This window comes from Manduca sexta, unplaced genomic scaffold, assembly GCF_014839805.1.
Source record: "Manduca sexta isolate Smith_Timp_Sample1 unplaced genomic scaffold, JHU_Msex_v1.0 HiC_scaffold_2593, whole genome shotgun sequence".
Lineage (NCBI taxonomy): Eukaryota > Metazoa > Arthropoda > Insecta > Lepidoptera > Sphingidae > Manduca > Manduca sexta.
The window spans coordinates 1-21,787 of record NW_023593573.1 but is presented as its reverse complement, the minus strand read 5'-3'; the positions used below and the strand labels follow the sequence as shown (position 1 = coordinate 21,787).

Below are 21,787 nucleotides of genomic sequence, written 5' to 3'. Positions count from 1 at the left end.
CGAAACCATATAGATAATATTTTAACTCTGTCTACCCCTTCTGGGAATAACGCAATATGATTTTATATATTAATATAATATAGTACATGTACAGTACAATTGTTTATATTGGTCATAAAGTTTGTCTCCAGTAGTGCCATAGCTATTGTTTATCAGAAACTAAAGAGCGACAGAAGGCTTAGACTCTTATTCACGAACATTACTTTGCTGTCTGAAAGTTCTGCAGTGCTTTTAGTATAATATTGAGTTACAACTGCTTCATTTGGCTGTCAGATAAACAAAGCTGAATAAAACTGCGCAATTGCTAACACTGTGTTAGGTGCACTGTCGTGCGTCCTAAGCATTCTTTCTGAAGGTTGTTACGAGCGTGAATGAGGTGACTAAGTGCATGTGTACAAATTGTACTGAATGGCGTTCAACAGGAACCGCATACCAATGCAACAGAAGCAGGTTGATGGAGGATATCTCTATGTGTAGAATTAAACTACATGCATATTGCCCTATATTTTATAAGAAATTAATAAAAATAAATAAAATAAACTTCAATTAATCTTTATTTAAATTCGGTATTTCTACACTTCTATCCATTCGAATCGACATATCCTTAGGGTTACTAGATTTAATTATGTAATATATCTACACATAATCAAGTCTCCTTAACCCTACAGAATGTAGAGAAAAATATTGACTCACCCATCAACAGTTTCAATTGTGCCACATACGTAGGCATCGTTTCGCAGATCTAATGTGATATTTTTGTTTTGTAAACCTTTAACTATACACAGTAGGGTGTTATGAAAATTAAACTTTTCTTTAGCATTTCCAATGAACATTTTTGATATCAACTTCTCAGCTTATTACTGAAAATACAAAACGGAAAATCATATTTCTCTAATATATACATATTCGTTTTTACTATGAAGTAAAAATGTATTGTTTACAAATAATAATCAAAAATATTGTCTTTATTCATGTGCCTATGTTGATAAAAAAACACTTAATATTACTCTGAATAAATATTCCTGTTGTTCAGTAATAACTTTTTCAATCCAATGAGGGGAATTTGACAATTACTAACCTTAACAGAACCAACAAACATAGAAAAACATACATCAAGTTGTAAAGTGTTTATTTCACATTCTATTAAGTTAATTCTTCAGTAATTTATTAATTCTGTTAAGTTGACATTAAAGTTGCTGCATAAAAATAAACACAGTTTAGAACCTCATAATGAGCATAACTAATCATTTTAGAGATGGGCCTGTGTTAAAAAAAGCAATGATTTTTTTTTGCTTAGTAGACTTTATTTAAGAAGAAAGTAAATAATTGAATTGTTATGAAATTTCTACTAAAATGAAAACTTTAAATTGTTTTACTTAAAAGTTTATTGATTGTCACTTAGATATGATTGCCGCTCAAGCATCAGTATAATAAAAATCTACAGCACATTTTTTTATAATAAATGCTATTGATGTATACACCTATGAATGTCATCCATAATTTAAGATTGAAACAAAACCATGAAATATAAAACAAATCAAAATAATAGTAGTCATTAAGGATTTGTTAACACATAACTTAAAATAGAATTTTCACTATAGGAAACATTTTTTTTTATGTGCAGCACCGCTTAGCTGATCTTGAGACCTTTGACATTTATCAAATCTGCCTAAGAGATAATCCAGCTCTGCATAAAGGTTTTAAGATTTCATAAAGTAATTAATTATTAAGTTTAATTTTATATTCCTTTTGTATAAAGACTTAGGATCATAAATAAAATATATTAGTCCAACACATAAATATATTACAAACTTAATACAATATTATTTTCCATAATATTTCTAATATTGATTGCTACTTGTATATTATTCAATTATTTGCCGCCTTACATTACAATAATGAGTCTAGCTTCTGGTTTTGACTTTAATTCTAACTCAGCTCTAGTGATTGTCCACTCGTTATTTTCTCTCACTGCCCAAAAATAATAAACACCTTTATCCTTAGGGCCAGTTACTGGTATACGGAATCTAGCATCTTTGCCATCTGAAAAATTATTTTCCTTGTCAGTTAATTTGAACCTTTATCTTTAATGGGTTCTCCTAAGTAATGAACAGCGCCTGCATGAGCCCGTAACTTTTTCAATGCATTCTTATAGTAATCGTAGCTTCGCACGTTATCAATTAAACGGTATTGTAAGTATATTCCGGTGGTACCAACTACAACACCTCCCCATCCAGCAATTTGTACGAGAGTTCTTGTTGATATGGTCATGATTTATTTGAATTTTTAGTGTACTGAGTACTGACCACACATGCATGTAGTAGCAGATACAATGGTGAAGTAAAACTTGTGAAGCAACCTCTTCTTAAATATTCAAAAATGTTCTTCAGACTACTCAAATTATCACTATGAATTTTATTCTATGTTTGCAGCGAATCTCAATTTGAAATGTAAAGCAAAGTTAATGTAATACTACATTAGCTTTAGCCTAAAAGTAAATAAAGGAATAAATTCGATCTTGATACACGACTTGCGTTTTAATTTTACCAGATTTTACGGAAGACATTTGACAAATTGTTTCTAGTTACAACCATAGACTAAACAATATTCTACATAAGAAGGGGCAGCACTAGCCTATCTTGAATACGCAACATATATGAGATTAGTTAAGGTAAATTTATATACCAACATTACGCATAAATATGAGGCAAGGATGCTAACTTTCTATTAATCTCCTCTCCGGAAGTCCCTCGATCGATAATTTTATATCCATAAAAATTGCTGACCATAAATCTTACACAAGTATAAATTATGATTTTATTTATGTTTTGGAATATTAAAAGTAAAACGGCCACAATTAATTCCCTTTATTTAATAACAAATTATTATTACAAAATAAACAATAGTGTTACGCGAATTTCTTATGTGTAAATTGTATACTGTATTTAGGTCCCTTACTAAAAACATCATAACAGTCCAACTTTTCGTTATTTATTTCCAATTTTAAGAAATTGAACAGTATGATACCTTACAAATATAATATTTTTCCGTCCAATTAACAATTACTATGATTATAAACATTGTAAAGATAAATTTATAGATTTTGCAAATGCTGTTTTTTGATTAGTTCTTTTCTCTATTGTAGCAGACAAAATAAATAAAATATACAAATATAAAATAAAATTGGATTCAATACCTCGGAATAATAAGAGTCACTATTTCGCAAACACACCCGACACAAATTCCTTAAAGAAAAATATATACGAAACAGAGGAGCAGGCTCAACTTTACGTAATAAGCAGAAAAATAAAAAATGTTATTATTGAACAAAATCGCAATTATAAGAATTAGCTAATAAAGTCCAACAATAACAAATCTAGCGTCAATAATGGCGGCCCATTGTCAGCTATCATGATAGCCAACCAAAGGCGTCGCCAAGGGGGGTAGCTGATGGAGGTTCTAAAACTCGAATGAATTCACTAATTCCATTCCTAATATTCGATACGGTCAATTACGCTCTGCTCTATTATTGTTAACACGAGAGGGGAATGGGGAGAAACATGTGCTCTCGACTTTACCTACGATTCATACTTTTCTCATTCTCCATATCAACTTGCCCCCACTACGCCATCGGCTGCCGGCAATCTTATAAGTTACCAACATACTTTCTAGATTTTAGGTCTATTATGCTGGTACTAGATGTTACCTAAAGTTTTGTCAACCAAAACTAAACTATGTAACGGTATTAAGATACATAGTCTTTCTTAGGAAACTCTGACCTAAGCACCATATCACCAATATCACAAACTGTCCATCCCTTGCTAAACTTGGCCAAGGACAAAATAATAAAGAGGACAGGCCTCAAAAGTTAGCTAATAGCTATATAAACAAGTTTTGTTAGGGAAATCGACGCAGAATATATATATATAAAGCTTCTTATGCACGCAACAAAAGACAAAAATAGCTGCTTTCTTCAAATATGGCAATATTTCGTTTCCTCACCACACTGGGACCGCCTCGCAGCAGAAGACGCCATTAATTGCAACCTTGTCAGCGCTTGTCAAACAATGTAACCAAATTTTCATAATATTGAATTTAACGTAATATAGTATTATTTTCAATTGTCCAGTTTGTTTATTAGTTTACTTGTTAAGTTTTAGAAATGACTCAGTGTTGTGTGAAAGGATGTAAATCGAATTCACGCAAGAACGACCCCAAAATATCTTTTCATAGTTCTTTTACGTAATTTTTACCGAATTTTCTCTGTTTTTATCATTTAAAATTATAAGTGGATCTGGTTTGATAAGCTTTGGACGCTATTAGGCGTGATTTATATACATTAAAATCATTATGTTTATTTACACAGAAGCTTAGGAATGCGTGGATTACTTTGAAAATTATTGATATCGATATTTTAACAGACGCACGTCTATCAGTTAAAGTTTTTATCTTTCAAAGAATGTTAGAGATATTGTTTTATACAGAACGACAAACTAAGTGAAATTTTGAAATATTTTTTAGATTACCCAAAAAATTAAAAAGCCAGGGCGAATTGGATTGAGAATATTGGGCGACGTGATTGGAATCCTACATCAAATTCATATATTTGTTCTTTGCATTTTGAGGAGAATTGCATCAATCACACTTTAAAAGTACCGCGAGTGAAAGATAACTGTTTTCCAACAATATTCCCGGTAAGTAAAAATAGTAATGAGTATTATAATTCACCTAATAGTATTATTAGTAATGTTACTGTTGTTTATTTTATGTTTCATTAGTTATGCAAGATGAAATAAAAGATATATTTTACAATTGGCAGTTTAATGATTCCATAATCTTTTGCATGCACGGGAATAAATACATAATTATATTGTTGTTATTGCCAATAATTATTATAATTGATTATCTTAACCGTCATTTTACGCTCGTTTATTTTAGTTTTGTTGAGACATAGTTATGTTCCTTGATCAAAGAGCATAATAATTTATTATAAAATAATACCAACCAAATAAATTCTGGCTACAGTATCTCATTCCTTTTATTATGTATTAAATATCCTAATATATAACTCAAATTTTTAGCAAGGAATTGGGCAACATATATATGAACAAAATGAATTAAACACAACTGGATGTTTGTCACAACAGGTACTACCTTCTTAACAATTGTTACTTATAAATCAGTTTTAGTTTTTCTTATATTTATGTTATGGTAGAACCTAACTTTATTTTACTGTTTAAAATAAAAATGATAATTGAAAAGTTTTAGTATATTTTTAGCAATATAACTTGTTTATGTAGTACATTATAATATTAATATTTTCAGTGTCGATTACACTTCCAATGATATTTAATATTTTGTGTTCATTATATTATAGTGTACTCCTTAAAATATTACACTAACATAAAACATCGCAATATGTAAATTATTTTATTCTTTATTTTGTTTATATTTTAATAATGTAAATACATTTATTTTTATTTCTAGCATGTAATTGCAGTGGATGAATTAAATTCTCAAGCAAGTACATCTAAGGAATACCCTTTACAATTGGTAATCTTTTTGTTAATAACAACTATTTAATTTTTAGTATATCTACAATAAAAATGTAAAAATAAAATTTAAAAAATCAATGATTATTTTAATGTTTTTTTGGAACCAATATAAAATATGTGTAATAATAGTATGTTTTGTTTTAGAAAGGAAACGTATTTTCTTCAACAACACATAACATTAAATGGGATCACTCATATGCGTCATCAAGCACACAGCAGGTGATTTACCGATTGAATAACTTAATTATTAAATGTTGTAATATTATGTAATTGTAACTACAATTATTAATGTATTTATCATGTATTCTTTTTATACGGGCACAGCAAAGTGACTACTGCATCTGATGGTAAATATAGTGGCATCCAGATTATATAGATTGACGAGAAATGATTTAATCTCGTCAGTCGGCATAATTATACCGGCTTTATTCATTTCTAGTGGTGGCGATATGGACAATGGCCGAATTAATGAATTTGATTCGTTGCTTAAGCAAAATTGTTCGTATTTTTCTATTATTGTATAAATAAGATGTGTCTGAGACTAAATACCTAACAGTGGGTTCAAATTACGCAGCCGCAGGGTCATAACTAAGCCAAATTTATTAATGTACAGAATAAGGATAGGTGGAAAAAGATAAAAGTCATGATGTACTACATTGTTGATGAAAGCTTTTGCTTTCAGGTCTCAACAGTCATTATTCAAAAAATGAAGGACAAAATCAAGATGCAACAAAACAAATCAAGAGACTAAAAGAAAAAGTTAAAAGACAATCAAATAAAATTTTTAATTTGCGATGTGATATAACAACATTAAAAAATAAAAGCTTTATTAATGATGAAGCGTAGTCGTTGGTAAAGGATTGTGCAGGACCAAAAGAGTTTTTGCAAAGGCAAATATTGAGAACCAAAACCGGTCAGTACCAAAAAAGTACGCAGAAGAAATACGGAAGTTCGCGTTTCGCGTTTCACTTATGCTGACAAGTTCGGCCATTTTGAATGTTCAGTTAATTGTTGACAGCTGCTTTGCTTGCACGTGTTTTGGTTCGTCTTAGATTTTTACCTATTCAAAAATGGAACAAAGAACCTGTATCAAATTTTGTGTGAAAAACGATATTAAGTGCGCGGATGCATTCCGAATGTTGACTGTGGCATACGGAGAAGCTACTTTGGACAAAAGCAACGTTTATCGGTGGTACAAAATGTTTTCAGAAAGCCGAGAAGATGTGAACGACGAAGAGCGTGCCGGACGCCCGAGCACTTCAACAATAGACGAAAAATTGATGAAGTGAAGAAAATGGTATTGGCCAACCGTCGAATCACCGTTAGAGAAATTGCCGAGGACCTAGGCATATCGATTGGCTCGTGCCATTCGATTTTAATCGATAATTAGGGCATGAGACGGGTCGCCGCAAAATTCGTACCAAAATTTCTCAATTTCGATAACGCCCCTGCTCACACATCGCTGCTTATACGCGACTTCTTGGCCAAAACAACACACTAATGATACCGCAGCCACCCTGTGACTTTTTCTTGTTCCCGAAACTGAAGAGGCCCATGAAAGGACGACGCTACACCCCGATTGACGAGATAAAGACGGCATCGAAGGAGGAGCTGAACAAGACACAAAAAAATGTTTTTTTGAACTGCTTCGAAGATTCGAAAAAAACGTTGGCACTAGTGTATAATATCCCAGGGGGATTACTTTGAAGGGGACAAAATAGATATTCACGAATAAATAAATAATTTTTTAAAATACACAAAATTCGCGATACTTTTGAACACACTACGTATGTGCTCAGAATATCGGAAGAATAACTAATTTATTTAGCTAGGCTGAACATTATGTAAGAAATTTAAATCTAGCTTCCGGGCAATATATGTATTATAACATCACGCAGAAAAACTGGATTTATAAGTCTTTTGGTACTCATGAACGGTGTCCTAAATTTATTAAAATTTTTAGTTTCAGAAGGTGTTAAAATATTTGCCATTATATAAAATATCACAAGATCACCTAGAAATGTTTTTTTCTGCTATTAGGTCCAAAGGTGGCTATAACAATGGCCCAAATGCGGTACAATTTAAGCGGCTTATAAAATAAAATTGATCAGAGCGCAAAACGGATATAATGGCGTAGGTAGTTGTATACTTCTTGATCAAATTCATATATGAAATTGTTCAAGTAAAATATGTCAAAAAATATAAATAATTTGACTGTTAGGAATAGCTTTGTCGCAATTCCCGAAGACAACATCACTATCTAAGATTATTACTTAACGTTAACGTTTGATAAAAGTAAAACCAAGGGGGCATATTGACATATACCTTACGTTGTGTATTAAAATTGTAAGAGACACAGAAAAAACATCAAACCACAATTAAAGTCAGGAACTAAAGTTGAAAATTACTCTGCATATATTTAAATTTTTTTAATAGACAATTTTGAATATGCGAATGTTTTAGTATTTAATGATTTAGAGAACAATAGTCATACAAACTGCTTTTAAAACAATAATAAATAAATATATTGGTTTGTGGTTTAAATACTCTGGAAAGAAAAGTGCAGAAAGAGTGTCGTCTAGAATTTATTTGACATAGATAATTTGTTTAAAAAAAATAATAATTATTAATAAACATTTATTTTATCTTATCTACGTGTATATTACTTGACACATACCCAATCCAATCATGAAATTTATCCATGAAATAAATTAAAATATGAAATAAAAATATCTAACGATCAACCTGTTTTAGTCATAGAGCTTTAATTTTGTATTTGATCTGTGAATATATTAAAAAATGATGATAGTCAATCTCCTAAGAAAAAAATCTAATAGCCACAGCGTTTAAGATGTGAGGTACTTTTACTACCCCAACTCCAAAACTTCCCTGTGCAATAAAAAAATATGAAATTATAATATAATGATTACTTTAAACGTGTACCTGCCTGTACATTCATATGTATTTTTTTAGGCTTATTTATCACTCTGAACAAGAACAAGCATAGAAGGAATCTAAATTACCCTCATATACTTATCCTATTTTTTCAAATAGGCCAAAACCGTTGAAAAGAACGAGATAAATATTATGTTGCTAAGGACGGCTTGCGTACACTTTATAATAATCAAATGGTTACCTTTGGTCCTCTTTATGATGCCGAATTAAAAAGCAAATAAAATGTCAAATGTTCCAACTTGCCAACCTCAAAACAATGTCACAAACGCGCCCACACAATTTAGTTACGTTATACTTCAGCGCGTGCTTTTCAAAAGTGGCTTCATGTCGTGTAATATTTTTGTTGTTAATTTAATAAATACACAGTGCTGTTTAAGTAAAATATAGCCCTAGGAACAAACAATAGCCTGCGTTATTGTGGGGTGTAAATCTCATTCTTCTCGTAAAGAAAATGAAACTGAAATCATCAGCTTCCATCGGTGAGTAAACAAAAAACCTAATATATTTGCTTAAACCCTGTACATAAGTGCAAAAAGTGTTACTAATTATACTTTATAGCTTTTGCCCGCGGCTCCGCCCGCGTTATAAAGTATTTCAGGCTAAAGTTTTCCGTTATAAAAGTAGTAGTTTCCCGGGAGCCTATGTTCTTCCCAGGGTCTCAAACTATCTCCATATCAAATTTCATCTTAATACGTTGGGTAGTTTTGAGTTTAACACGTTCAGCCAGACAGATGCAGCGGGGGACTTTTGTTTTTATAATATATTTTTTAGAACTTTTTAAGAGGAACAATCCCGTCATACATCATTGTTGCATAACTTTAACCGTTTACGCAGCGCAGGCAACGGAAGCTCTCAAAACTAATAATTTTCTCCGTTTTTGCAACATGTTTCATAACTGCTCCGCTCCTATTGGTCATAGCGTGATGATATATAGCCTATAGCACTCCAGGAACAAAGGGCTATCCAACGCAAAAAGATTTTTTCAGTTTGGACCGGTAGTTCCTGAGATTAGCCATTACTGCTCCGCTCCTATTGGGTATAGCGTGATGATATATAGCCTATAGTACTCCAGGAATAAAGGGCTATCCAACGCAAAAGAATTTTTCAGTTTGGACCGGTAGTTCCTGAGATTAGCCATTACTGCTCCGCTCCTATTGGGTATAGCGTGATGATATATAGCCTATAGCACTCCACGAACAAAGAGCTATCCAACGCAAAAATAATTTTTCAGTTTGGACCGGTATTTCCTGAGATGAGCCATTACTGCTCCGCTCCTATTGGGTATAGCGTGATGATATATAGCCTATAGCACTCCACGAACAAAGGGCTATCCAACGCAAAAAGAATTTTTCAGTTTGGACCGGTATTTCCTAAGATGAGCCATTACTGCTCCGCTCCTATTGGGTATAGCGTGATGATATATAGCCTATAGCACTCCACGAACAAAGGGCTATCCAACGCAAAAAGAATTTTTGATTTGGACCGGTAGTTCCTGAGATTAGCGCGTTCAAACAAACAAACAAACAAACAAACAAACAAACAAACTCTTCAGCTTTATATAATAGAACTAGCTTTTGCCCGCGGCTCCGCCCGCGTTATAAAGTTTTCCAGGCTAAAGTTTTCCGTTATAAAAGTAGTAGTTTCCCGGGAGCCTATGTTCTTCCCAGGGTCTCAAACTGTCTCCATACCAAATTTCATCTTAATACGTTGGGTAGTTTTGCGTTTAACACGTTTACGCAGACGGATGCAGCGGGGACTTTGTTTTATAATATATTTTTAGAACTTTTAAGAGGAACAATCCTGTCATACATCATTGTTGCATAACTTTAACCGTTTACGCAGCGCACGGACGCTCTCAAAACTAATAAATTGTCCCCGTTTTGCAACATGTTTCATTACTGCCCTGCTCCTATTGGTCATAGCGTGATGATATATAACTTAGAGCACTCCACATACAAAGGGCTATTCAACACAAAAATATTTTTTCAGTTCGAATAGGTAGTTTCTGAGATTAGCCATTACTGCTCCGCTCTTATTGGGTATAGCGTGATGATATATAGCCTATAGCGCTCCACGAACAAAGGGCTATCCAACGCAAAAAGATTTTTTCAGTTTGGACCGGTAGTTCCCGAGATTAGTCATTACTGCTCCGCTCCTATTGGGTATAGCGTGATGATATATAGCTTATAGCACTCCACGAACAAAGGGCTATCCAACGCAAAAATATTTATTCAGTTTGGACCGGTAGTTCCTGAGATTAGCCATTACTGCTCCGCTCCTATTGGGTATAGCGTGATGATATATAGCCTGTAGCACTCCACGAACAAAGGGCTATCCAACGCAAAAAGAATTTTTCAGTTTGGACCGGTAGTTCCTGAGATTGGCCATTACTGCTCTGCTCCTATTGGGTATAGCGTGATGATATATAGCCTATAGCACTCCACAAACAAAGGGCTATCCAACGCAAAAAGAATTTTTCAGTTTGGATCAGTAGTTCCTGAGATTAGCGCGTTCAAACAAACAAACAAACAAACAAACTCTTCAGCTTTATATAATAGTATAGATAGATTATGCTGTAGTCATATTATAATCTGCTGTCGGCCATTCGTTACGTAGTTGTGTTCAATAGTGTTGTGCTGCATATTCTGTCGATAACATAGATGTTAGTATATTGTAGTTTACTATTTTGCATAAATTGCCTTTTACTTTCAATGTACGGTGGTGTAGTGGTAAAAGCCACTTGGAAACCGTGCGCGAAGGCTGAAGTCGAGGAAACTATCTGATTTTCATAGTGTGTTTCATACAATGTGTTTCATTGCAGATTCTCCACAGATGATGCTGTGAGGCAAAATGGACCGTTGCCATAGCTCGTCCCAATTGGCATTGAAAAAACAGCACCGTGTTTGCTCTTAGCATTTCGACAAAGTTTTATTAACATTGAAATAAGTTATCAAACATATGTGACATGAATGATACCGCTGTGTTTTAATTTTACCGTCCCATTTTAGTAGCTTCTGTCAAATCACACCTCTTGGGTATCCTTTAATCCCCAAGAAAGTCAGAAAAGAACAGAAGGCGTACTGGTTTTCTCCATAACGAAATTCCGGCCAATTTCTTGTTTGTTAGTTTATTGTAACTTAACAGCTTCTTAACGAGTGCTTTTATATACCCAGACTTCATTTGGTACTTGAATATCAAATTAGGCTTTTGATATCTTTTTTTTTAGCCTTTATCTAAAATAGCAAATTGCAACGGTTTGTAGTTGACTGACCGAAAAGTGTTTATTTTTGCAGATTTGTAGATTTACCATAGCCGATAGACAAAGCATCTATCCATATCGATAAGACGACAGAAGGGATCGCAACACAATTAAATGTCTTGCTGTCTAAGATTGAGTACACTCAAATGTCATAGTGCTACTTTGTCATTGTTCTGAGCTTGATACAATGACCACAATGACAATTGATGACAATTGACAGCTGCTACACGCTGCCAGTGTTGCCAGAAGGTTACATTTCTTACATTTCTCGTTATTTTTGACCCCCTCGCGTAACATGTAAGTAATTTTTATATTTAAGGCAATTTTCGTAACTTTTGGAACAACGAGATTTGTAATATAAATTATTTATTGTAAACAGTTTACGAACGCATTTCTATTCAACACATACAAATTGAACGCACCTAAAACTGGCGGGTCTAAAAAGTATTCCACTCCATATCACACCTAGGATGGCTCGCCATGACAAAATGAAACGTATCTTGCATATGCTAAAACTTGATTTTGCTTGAGTGTGCGCGCGCACATTTTCTACTTTACGAGTCCCCGCGGTTTCGTAGCTACAGAAATGATTGCCAAAAACGCGTAAATTAAAAAACAATAATGTAACTTTTGCAGTAAAATGTAACATTTCAGGAAACGAAACGTAACTTACGACTCAGAGGCCCTGGCAACACTGCACGCTGCTTATATTATAATTCTCTTTGACGCTGCTTGCGTGCTCGTCAAATTGTTCTTTGTAATTCTTCAATGTAAAAGCTTTTTAAATTAAATTTACATTGATAGGACAAAGGGTAAACGTGTTTATTTGTCCTATTCTTTAGTGATTATTGAATCTTGGTTATCATGAGTACATCGCGAGGAAGTTCTAATAGGACGAGACCACAGAAACATCAAAATAGAACTGCCTTCAAAAATGACTTACATGATACAAGCAAGAAGACAAAAATTATAAATTCACTTGAAATAACTGGTGTATGCAAACGTTGCAAAGAAATTATTGATTGGAAAATCAAATATAAAAAATATAAACCCCTAACAGCCCCAAGGAAATGCGTCACATGCTCACAGAAAACTGTGAAGTATGCATACCATGTACTGTGCAAATGTTGTTCAACACAAAAAAACATATGTGCTAAATGTTGTAAATCAGTGGATGTGAGTACCTATAAAAACTTTTATTTTTTGTTCTTAGGGTTGCTCTTAAACAAACTTTATAGGTTAAAAAAGGTTATTTTTTTTTATCTCCCAAAAACTCTTTCGGTGTCAAAAGTTAATCAGATCGCAGAAAGTTAAGGTGAATTTTTATAACTTCTTAAAAGCTCCTTTAGTGAACAAAACTAAATCAATTACAGTAAGTTAAGGTGATTTTGTTATTACTTAGAAAATAAACTTACCTCCAATTCTCACCCCAGATGTCTCCTTAAACTTTAAATTTAATAAAAATATGTCTTTCTGCAGGGATATAGTTGTATGGACTCCCCTTTCTACTCCGAACCCATTCATGACCCCAGCTCCAATTCATTTTATTTAAAACATTTACCCAACTCTTATTCAATATTATGTATGTAAGAAATTAAAGGGAACAAAGTATTTATTAGCTTTATAAACCAATTTATAGAAAAAGGTTACAATCTTCTTAAATTGGCTATAATTCTATTAAAGTAAATACATCGGTAATAAATAACACAACAGGACATGGTTTCAGATAAAGGTTTACACTGTATTAAATAGTGAATTGCATACATTCAATTTATTTCCCAGTTAGAATTTATATACCTAATGAAACCATCAAAAATGTTTCTATTCACTCAATAATATCTAATCACCACATTTTACAGTGTTAACCAAGTATTGCTTGGGGTACTGCCTGTAGAAAAACAATTTCTAGTATATCTCTTCATGAATTAATTTGATCCAAAATCAGTTTAGCCAATTTATGTGTTTACTTCTAATAAACATTTATCTCAATTGTTTCCTTTCATAATTCAATTTGTAAGATGGTAATAATTTTCACTATGTACTATATTGGATGTTTAATGTGGTCCACATAATTTTCAGCATGAAGAAACACTAGAAGAAGAAATTAATGTAGATATTAAGGAGAAACTTAAAAGTTTGTCTGAGAGAAAGCGTCGCACCATACTCAGGTAATATTATTTATAATAATATTTAAAGTGTGCATGGTAATTATTAGACAACTGTCTTATTTATTTTATGCAAGCCAACTTAACAGCATCAAGAGGTACTTAGTAATTGTAGTGACAATCAAAAGAAATAAAATGCTTTGCAAATTTTGTCAAGCCCTATATTACAGAACTCTTCCCTAAGTGTCCATAAAAAAAATGATATTTAATGTTTATTTTAGATTTTAGGACAACAAATATTGAAAAATTCACAAAATGAATGTTTGAAAAGTTTAATTTTTTAATTAATTATTCTTTCAGGTTATTGAAGAAACAACAAGATGCTAATAATACTCTTTCTCCAGAAATTATGGCAAATATAGAAGATATGTTGTCAAACATTGGTAAAATGAGTTTAGATGATGATGATTTTAATGGGTTTTCAGATGAGGAGTTTAATGATGTTGAGTCGCAATCAACTGATGATGGTAGTGATGTAAAATAAATAAAATATTTTATTTGATCTTGTTTCTTTAGAACAGATGAACCCTGGTGATGTGGAGTCAGCTAGCAATTATAATTGACAAATTTTTTTGTAAAGTTTTTTTTATCCCAGTGATATAAATGCTCTTTGAGAGAGTTGCTTACTGTGCGAATGTCTTGGCTCATTATCACTGGGAAGTGAATATGTAAAATTTGTGATTTCTGACATTTTATATCTGGAAAACAATATCAGGTATGTTGACAGCAGCTGACATATGCACATGTTTGCAAACGGCCTGGTGCAAAACTGCTCAACAAGTGTAATATCTTAATGAAATGGTGCAGTGGTAAACCGCCAAACATAGGCCTAGCGTATTAAAATGAGCACTTAAGCAGTGTAGCCAAATATGGCAATATAAAAAAACAAGGTCTGATAATTTACAAACTTGAAAATCCCATAATATTTTTCATGTGTTAGGTATTTTCATGATTTTTCACAATATTGTTTGTTAGTTAATTTTGATGGTATCAAAAAACATTTGTGGTAAACTTTTATAGTGTGGCAGAATGTGTATACGCAATATGTAGTTATACACAAAATGGCAGAGGTCACTGTAAAAATAACATGCTATGACTTGCAATGATTTAAGATTTACCCTCTTATTCATAGACATTATTTATCTAAGGATGGAGCATTGCTGTGATAACAAGTCCGTTTCTCAGCTTTATTTATCAGACAGCTTGCTGTTCAACTGTGTTTATCTGACAGCCAACTAGATTCAAGTTGTATCTCCATATTAGCCAATCACAATGGCCCTATGTCTACGCACCGTAAAGGCTGCTATGCCATCAGCACTGAGAAACAGACTTGTTATCACGGCAAAGATAGAGCTTAGATAAATAACGTCTATGAATAAGGGGGTTAAAATTTAAAAAATATTGCATCACATTATTTTGAAAAACACTCAAGGTAAATGTACCATATTACGGTATATTAAGGCATTTGCTACTTTGAAGATGATTTTCAGAAAAAGTAGAAAGGCGATAGGAATGAAAATTGTTTTATTCGAAAGACTGTCATTATGAGATGAATTTAGAACATTATTTAACGTCGTAGCCTTTAATTTATAGAAATAGTTGATATTTTACGGCACCTCGAGTTTGTCTCTAATTCCGTGCGAAAATTTGGCTCCTAACAAAATTCACCCGAATACGTCGTACGTAATTCCGTGCTATGTTGAAGCATACGTTTTCTATATGAAAGCAAAAACAAAATTAAGTGTCTTCAAGTATATACTTAAATAGACTAAAATAATTATAATTAATGGAATAAAAATCCAAAGTTTGTCACAATTTTAAACATTTCTTAAAATTACTTCCATGCAAAAATGGAAAGATAATGAAGTCAAAATTCAAAAAGGAATATAGGTAAGTGCCTAAATTGAAATAATCAACAAACAAATAGAAATTGTTCTTCATTCATTGCTTTTCTTTACTCTTTCTAATATATCTTTGGTTACTGGAAAACCCATTTGTGCCATCATTAGAACCCATTCAACTATAAGAAATTCCTCTTTCGGGGTTAGTACAGTTGGAGCCCCCGTACGATTGCTTTTGTATTTTTCATGCACTTTGTCATATAGCGTTTCTTTAGAAATTTAACATATTTTGGAAGCTTTGTAAAAAGATATAGTTCCATCATTAATTTCTTTTAAAGCCTTTTGAAGGGTTTCGGGCGTATATTTATTGAAATTATTTATTTCATTTATTTATTTTTTACATCAGACTGTTATTACAAGTAATTATTATATTTGTTAATAATTTCGTAAAATTATTAACTCTCTAAATGATATGCAAAAATAACCCGAAACATCCCCCTATTATTATTTGTGCAATAAAAACACAGAAACTAATGTTTTTCTTCTCCCAAATTATACTCCGGGTATACCAGAATAAAGGACATGAGTGAAAAACTGGTGCACTTTATTACGGACGTCAAAAAAATGGATTTAATTTAATATTTTTAATAAAATTTCTTAATAGTATAGAAAGTCACATGAAAATTATATGCATACCATCAATATAAATATGTATTTTTTATGATTTAATAAAATAACATTAATTTAAAGTTGATGGCGTACTATGCCAATTCGTTAATTTGACTTAAGAATAATTTCAGACTCGATTATAAGAGGTAAAACAAAAAAAAAACATGTACCGCAATTACCTCACAATAATCTGCCTTCGTCAATAAATTTATTGATATTAACTTTATAAAGAAACTTAACACCAGTAAGAAATAAAAAACAAAACCATTTCGGACTGATTTGCCAGTATTGCGGCATACGTACGCAATATTGTTCACCGCCTTAATTTTATGCACATTATGACGGTAGTCAGAAATGTGACAATTTCTCTAAAAATATGCTTTATAATAACTCGAATTAGCTATAAAACATTGTTGATAACTACTAATCAATTATTTCACAAATTTATATAAAATTTACTTAACGGTATTATGTGAAATTCTAATGAAAATTACATTGCCCCTTACGCTCACCGACAACAGAGACGTACGGCACCAGTGTATTTGCGACTGACGCATTAAGAGGCTCGATACGGCGTTTATAATTTTTATTTAAATTGGAAAATCGTGTTATTTAGGTGGTATTTAAACTATAGTTGATGTGGTTACAAAATCATTATTTTAAAGGCTGCTTTCTTATTTTGCGACAAAATTAAAATGACCCGGCATAATGTACTATACCGGCATAGTGTACATTTACCTTAGATGAGCATAGGACATGAAGGTTTATTTTTGATGAGTGATCAAAATGATATCCAAACAATAAAGAACCTTGAAATGTCTAGATACTTATGGGTGTGGTTAGTATTATGTACTAAGTAACCTTTAAATATAATAATATTGTATGATAGTAATCAGGTACAGTCCCCTCTACTAGATGTATATGCAGATAATGACACAATGTAAGAATTACAAAATATCTGTTAAGGTGGTAGCTCAAGATTTTCACATTTTGTTTCGGCTTTTAAATCTGGGTAACTAAACAAGTATTGGCAAGTAAAGAATTTAAATTCACGTCTAGTTAGTGAGTTAGAAAATAATCATGGATATTTCGGCCTTTAAAATTTAATATGACGAAATTTTAAAGGCAGAAATATCCATGATTATTAATTATTTTTACATTTTCTTCAACTGCGAGAACTAATCACTAACTAGACGTGAATTTAAATTCTTTACTTGCCAATACTTGTTTAGTTACCCAGATTAAAGCCGAAACAAAATGTATGAAAATGGACCTGAGCTACCACCTTAATATAAAAAATAATATATCCCCATGAGAAATTTAAAAGGACTTATTATATATCACTAAGTACTTCTATTGTCAACATAATTGAGTCATGGTGAGAACTGAGAAACAAAACATTTTTCTAGTGAAGAATATGAATTAAAGTATATTATAAACATAATTTATACACAACAATTTACAAATAAAATAATTAAATCTTCCAAATTTACAATAATAAATTGCTTCGCTAAATATGCCTACGTCACAAGGTGATTAGATTATTATGTTCTTGTAATAATCTATATCATATCAAACCCAGCTGCCGCAACTGCAACATTAAAAGCTTTGATTACTATACGAAAAACGAAAAATTTATTTAATTATAATACTATGGGTATCAATTATAATAACACTTACAAAGCCTTGGCGTTCCTTTTCTTTTTGAAGCACAAGTTGAGTTTGTGAGTCATCAAATTTAACTATTGCTGATAACACTTTAGCTAATGTAATGGAATGCATCCCAGAACCAGTAAGATATTCATAAAGAATATTTCTTAAATATTCCAACTCTGTATTTTCTTGCAAGGAATGCAAGTGCCTTAAACTTACTAAAGCTTCATCTAATTTTCTTTCTAACTTTTCATTAATCATTTTTAATTTTTCATATTTGTCTTGTGTTTGTTGCATGTTTGAAAGGTTAATGATCTGTTTAACTGTTCTGATTCTAACAATTTTTGTTCAGCCTTAGTATTAGTCTGAACTAAATTCTTGTACTTTTCTTTAATATTAGATAACTCCAGATCATTGTCATTGTTATTAATAGTTTTAGTTTCAGTCGCACTAGAATAGTTTTGGGATTGTAACTGATCTTTTAGTTCATAATTTTCTTCTATTAAGAGACTATTTTCACGCAGCAAATTGTCAATTTTGTCTCTGCTTGTTTGGACTTCATTTCTTAGATTTGCGATATCATTTGAAATATCATTTTCTGTTGAGTATTCACTACTAGCAATAAACTCTCTTAGTTTATCGTTTAAGACACTATTCTCCTTTGATATTTTTGTCAAATATTTTGAAGTCCTTCAACATCCGATTGAAGTCGTCTGTTTTCGTCTCTTAATTCATCATACTTATTTTTAATGTTATGTATATTTCAGGTGTAATATTATCGTTTATCTCATTTTCGTTTTCTCCATTGTTATCTTGTGATAATAATGAGGAAACCATTCTTTGATTTGTCTCATTTGTATCGATAATTTCTTTAGGTTGAGTATGTTGTACACATGCGTCGACGAAAGATTTTCTGTTTTCTGTAGATTCTAGTTTTTCTATAATAGCACTAAGGCGATCTTTTTCATTTTCAATGTCTCCATGAGATTTTCTTAATTCAATAATTTCTGCCTCTTGATCTTTTATATTGGCAGCAATCTTTTCTATTTGTTTTTTTAATGAATTGTTTTCTTCAGACAAAGATTTAATATTATCCTGTAGTTTATCAACATGTAATATTGTACGGTCTAGTTCTTCAGATTTTTCTTTAAGCTTCTTATTTTCTTTTGCTATAGTGGTATATTTCTCAATACTATCATCTAGATCGTTTTTCAACTTTTCTATTTCTTCAGAGTAATGTTTATTTTTATCCTCAGCAATTATTGATTTTTCCTTAAGCTCCTTATTTTCTTTTGTTATAATCACTAATTTATCAAAATTGGCATCCAATTCCTTTTTCAAGTTTTCTATTTCTTCAGTGAAACATTTGTTTTTACTCTCAATTGTGTTAAGTTTTTCTTCCAAGTTCTTCTTTTCATTATTTAGCACAGTAATATTTTCAATTACAGATAAGGCATGTGCTTTTTCTTCATCTAAAGCAAATTCAAGGATTTTGGATTTATTTGCATTTTCTTGAATTTTAGAAACCAAGTCTTTTTGTTCATATTTTAATAATTCAATGTCATTTAAAGCGGCTTCGTAAAGTTTATCAACATTCTTTTTACTTTCATTAACAGAATCTTTTTCCAAATCAATTTTTAAAATGTCATCTTTTAATTTGTTAATTTCGTCTTGTAATGAGGCGATCGTTTTAGTGTTCCGTGAGTTGTGTTCAGACTCATTCTGTAACTCTTGTTGTAACGTATTATTAACTATTTTAAAGATTCATATTGGTTGTTTATGAACTCAAATTCTTTGTTACTAAAATTACTTAGAATATCTTTGATATCTTTTTCAATATCCAAAACATGCTATTGAATTGATTCTTGAGTAAGACAGCTTCTGTAGAAGTAACATTAATATTATTGTGTAGTCCAGAGACTATTGAGGCAACATTTTTAAACTTATTTTTAATCTATCATTAACAGTAACTTGATCCTGTAATGCAGCATTTGCTATTTTTAAATTAGAAAGTGTTTCACGCAATTCAATATTTTGGTTCTGAATAAATTCATCGTTGGCAAGAAGCTTTTCGATTTCTGATTGCAATTTTATTAGTTCTTTCTTCTTGAATTTCTGATTCAAGTTGTTTACATTGGATTTCCATATTTCTAATTCTTCGGTCATCTCTTGCTTCTTAATTTCAATATCGTCTATATTAACGTTGTGATTAGTGTTTTTAAGTAACTGCAGTTCATTTTCTAAGGAGCTTATTTGCGAACTTTTTTTCGCGTTTTCTTCACTTAGATGCTTATTTTTATTTTCTAAGTAACCATTTCTGTCAATCATCGCCAACTTTTCTGCGGTTTCTTGTTTCAGTTGAAGTTGAAGACATTTGTATTCCTCATCTGCTTTAGTTTTTATTTGTTCTTGTAATTGGTATTTTTTGTTAAGTTCCTGCAATTGTGATTCTAAATCAATTATTTTTGATTTAGTTGTATTATATTCATTGTTTTCATTCAGGAGTTTTGATCGTTCTTCTTCTAATGATAACAGATTGATCTTATAATCATTAATTACAATATTTAATGACTGTATTTCTTTTTGAGTAGAAGATAAATTATCCTTAAGGGATTTAATTTCAGCTTCCTTGTTCTCTAATTCCTTGTGTATGCTCAACTTATTTTCTGCTAGTGATATAGCATATTCCTCTTCTCTTTTGCCGAACACTTCTATTTTACTTTGCAATTGTGCTATTTCTTCTTTAGCTCTTTGTAAGTCCATTTCTAAGGTGGACGTTTCTTTGGTTTTAGCAAAATCATAAGTGTTGATTTTGTTCTGAAGATCTTCGTTTTCGTTGCTTAAATCTTGTATCTTTTGAATTGCTTCTTCCAACTGTTTGGATGTCGTCTGAAACTGTTCGACTTCTTTATTTTTATTTTCAAGTTCGTTGGACAGTATTTGTAATTCAGCCGCAAGTTGTGAATTTTTTTCTTTGCTGTTCTTAAGGGATTCTTTGTATTTGTTTAATAATTGTTCCAATTTTTCCATTTTGTTGTTTAAGTTGGTAATCTCAGTTGTAGATGATTCATCACTTGACGCTTTGGATTCATTATCAATGGACAGATTAATTAATTGCACATCATTATTATTTTGTGCTGCCTCCTTGTTTAGCTTATCAGTTTTACTTGTATCATCACTTATATCAATGTTATTTTGTAAAATTTTAACTTTCGTGTTCAATGCATCGATTTTCATAATTTTCTCTTCGATTTCAACACGTAGCGCCTTTTCTAAATGTGCCTACAAATGTAATAAAAAGTGAGTATAATTTTATACTGTTCGGATTACTATACTTTAAATCTGCGATGCTAGGAAACTTTGAGTAGTCACCCTTCAGGATTTTTGAAGGACACAGTGTAAGTCCTTGAAAAAAATTGGCAATTGGTTTTGCCCTATATTCCAAATTCGCATTATATTCAATTTATAATATGAATAACAGAGACATCTTTGGTTTTAGTTTTGAGAGTGAAAAATAACTTAAGTTACGCTTATGCTCCATCATTTTAGATATTTAACTAAATATATACTTGAAGTGAACTTTTCTTTCAATGAAACAGTACACCTGTTACAACACTTACAACACCTACGTTAATTTTTTATGAATAGCAACAAATAAAATGACAAATCAGAAAACAAAGGAAATAAATA

At 31.6% G+C, this 21,787-nt stretch overlaps 2 protein-coding genes, 1 long non-coding RNA gene and 1 pseudogene across 3 annotated transcripts; 2 read left to right on the top strand and 2 right to left on the bottom strand.

Moving 5' to 3' along the window:
• Window positions 1-613: 613 nt before the first annotated feature.
• On the bottom strand, window positions 614-2,487 carry LOC119192305. Its single transcript, XR_005113614.1, has 3 exons — window positions 2,307-2,487; window positions 1,890-2,043; window positions 614-860 (listed from the first exon to the last, which is right to left on the bottom strand). It is a non-coding gene; the product is annotated as an uncharacterized LOC119192305 (long non-coding RNA).
• A 1,972-nt stretch (window positions 2,488-4,459) lies between these two features.
• LOC119192306 (THAP domain-containing protein 2-like) lies at window positions 4,460-8,205 on the top strand. Its single transcript, XM_037446127.1, has 6 exons — window positions 4,460-4,497; window positions 4,547-4,694; window positions 5,082-5,147; window positions 5,488-5,553; window positions 5,700-5,774; window positions 6,238-8,205. The coding sequence occupies exons 1-6, from the start codon at window positions 4,460-4,462 to the stop codon at window positions 6,304-6,306; spliced, it is 462 nt and encodes a 153-aa protein (XP_037302024.1). The 3' UTR covers window positions 6,307-8,205.
• A 4,263-nt stretch (window positions 8,206-12,468) lies between these two features.
• Window positions 12,469-14,436, top strand: LOC115450660 (uncharacterized protein C9orf85 homolog). The gene is made up of 3 exons (XM_030178722.2): window positions 12,469-12,945; window positions 13,849-13,937; window positions 14,235-14,436. The coding sequence occupies exons 1-3, from the start codon at window positions 12,634-12,636 to the stop codon at window positions 14,416-14,418; spliced, it is 585 nt and encodes a 194-aa protein (XP_030034582.1). The 5' UTR covers window positions 12,469-12,633; the 3' UTR covers window positions 14,419-14,436.
• A 3,414-nt stretch (window positions 14,437-17,850) lies between these two features.
• Window positions 17,851-21,379, bottom strand: LOC119192304 (annotated as a pseudogene).
• Window positions 21,380-21,787: the final 408 nt, after the last annotated feature.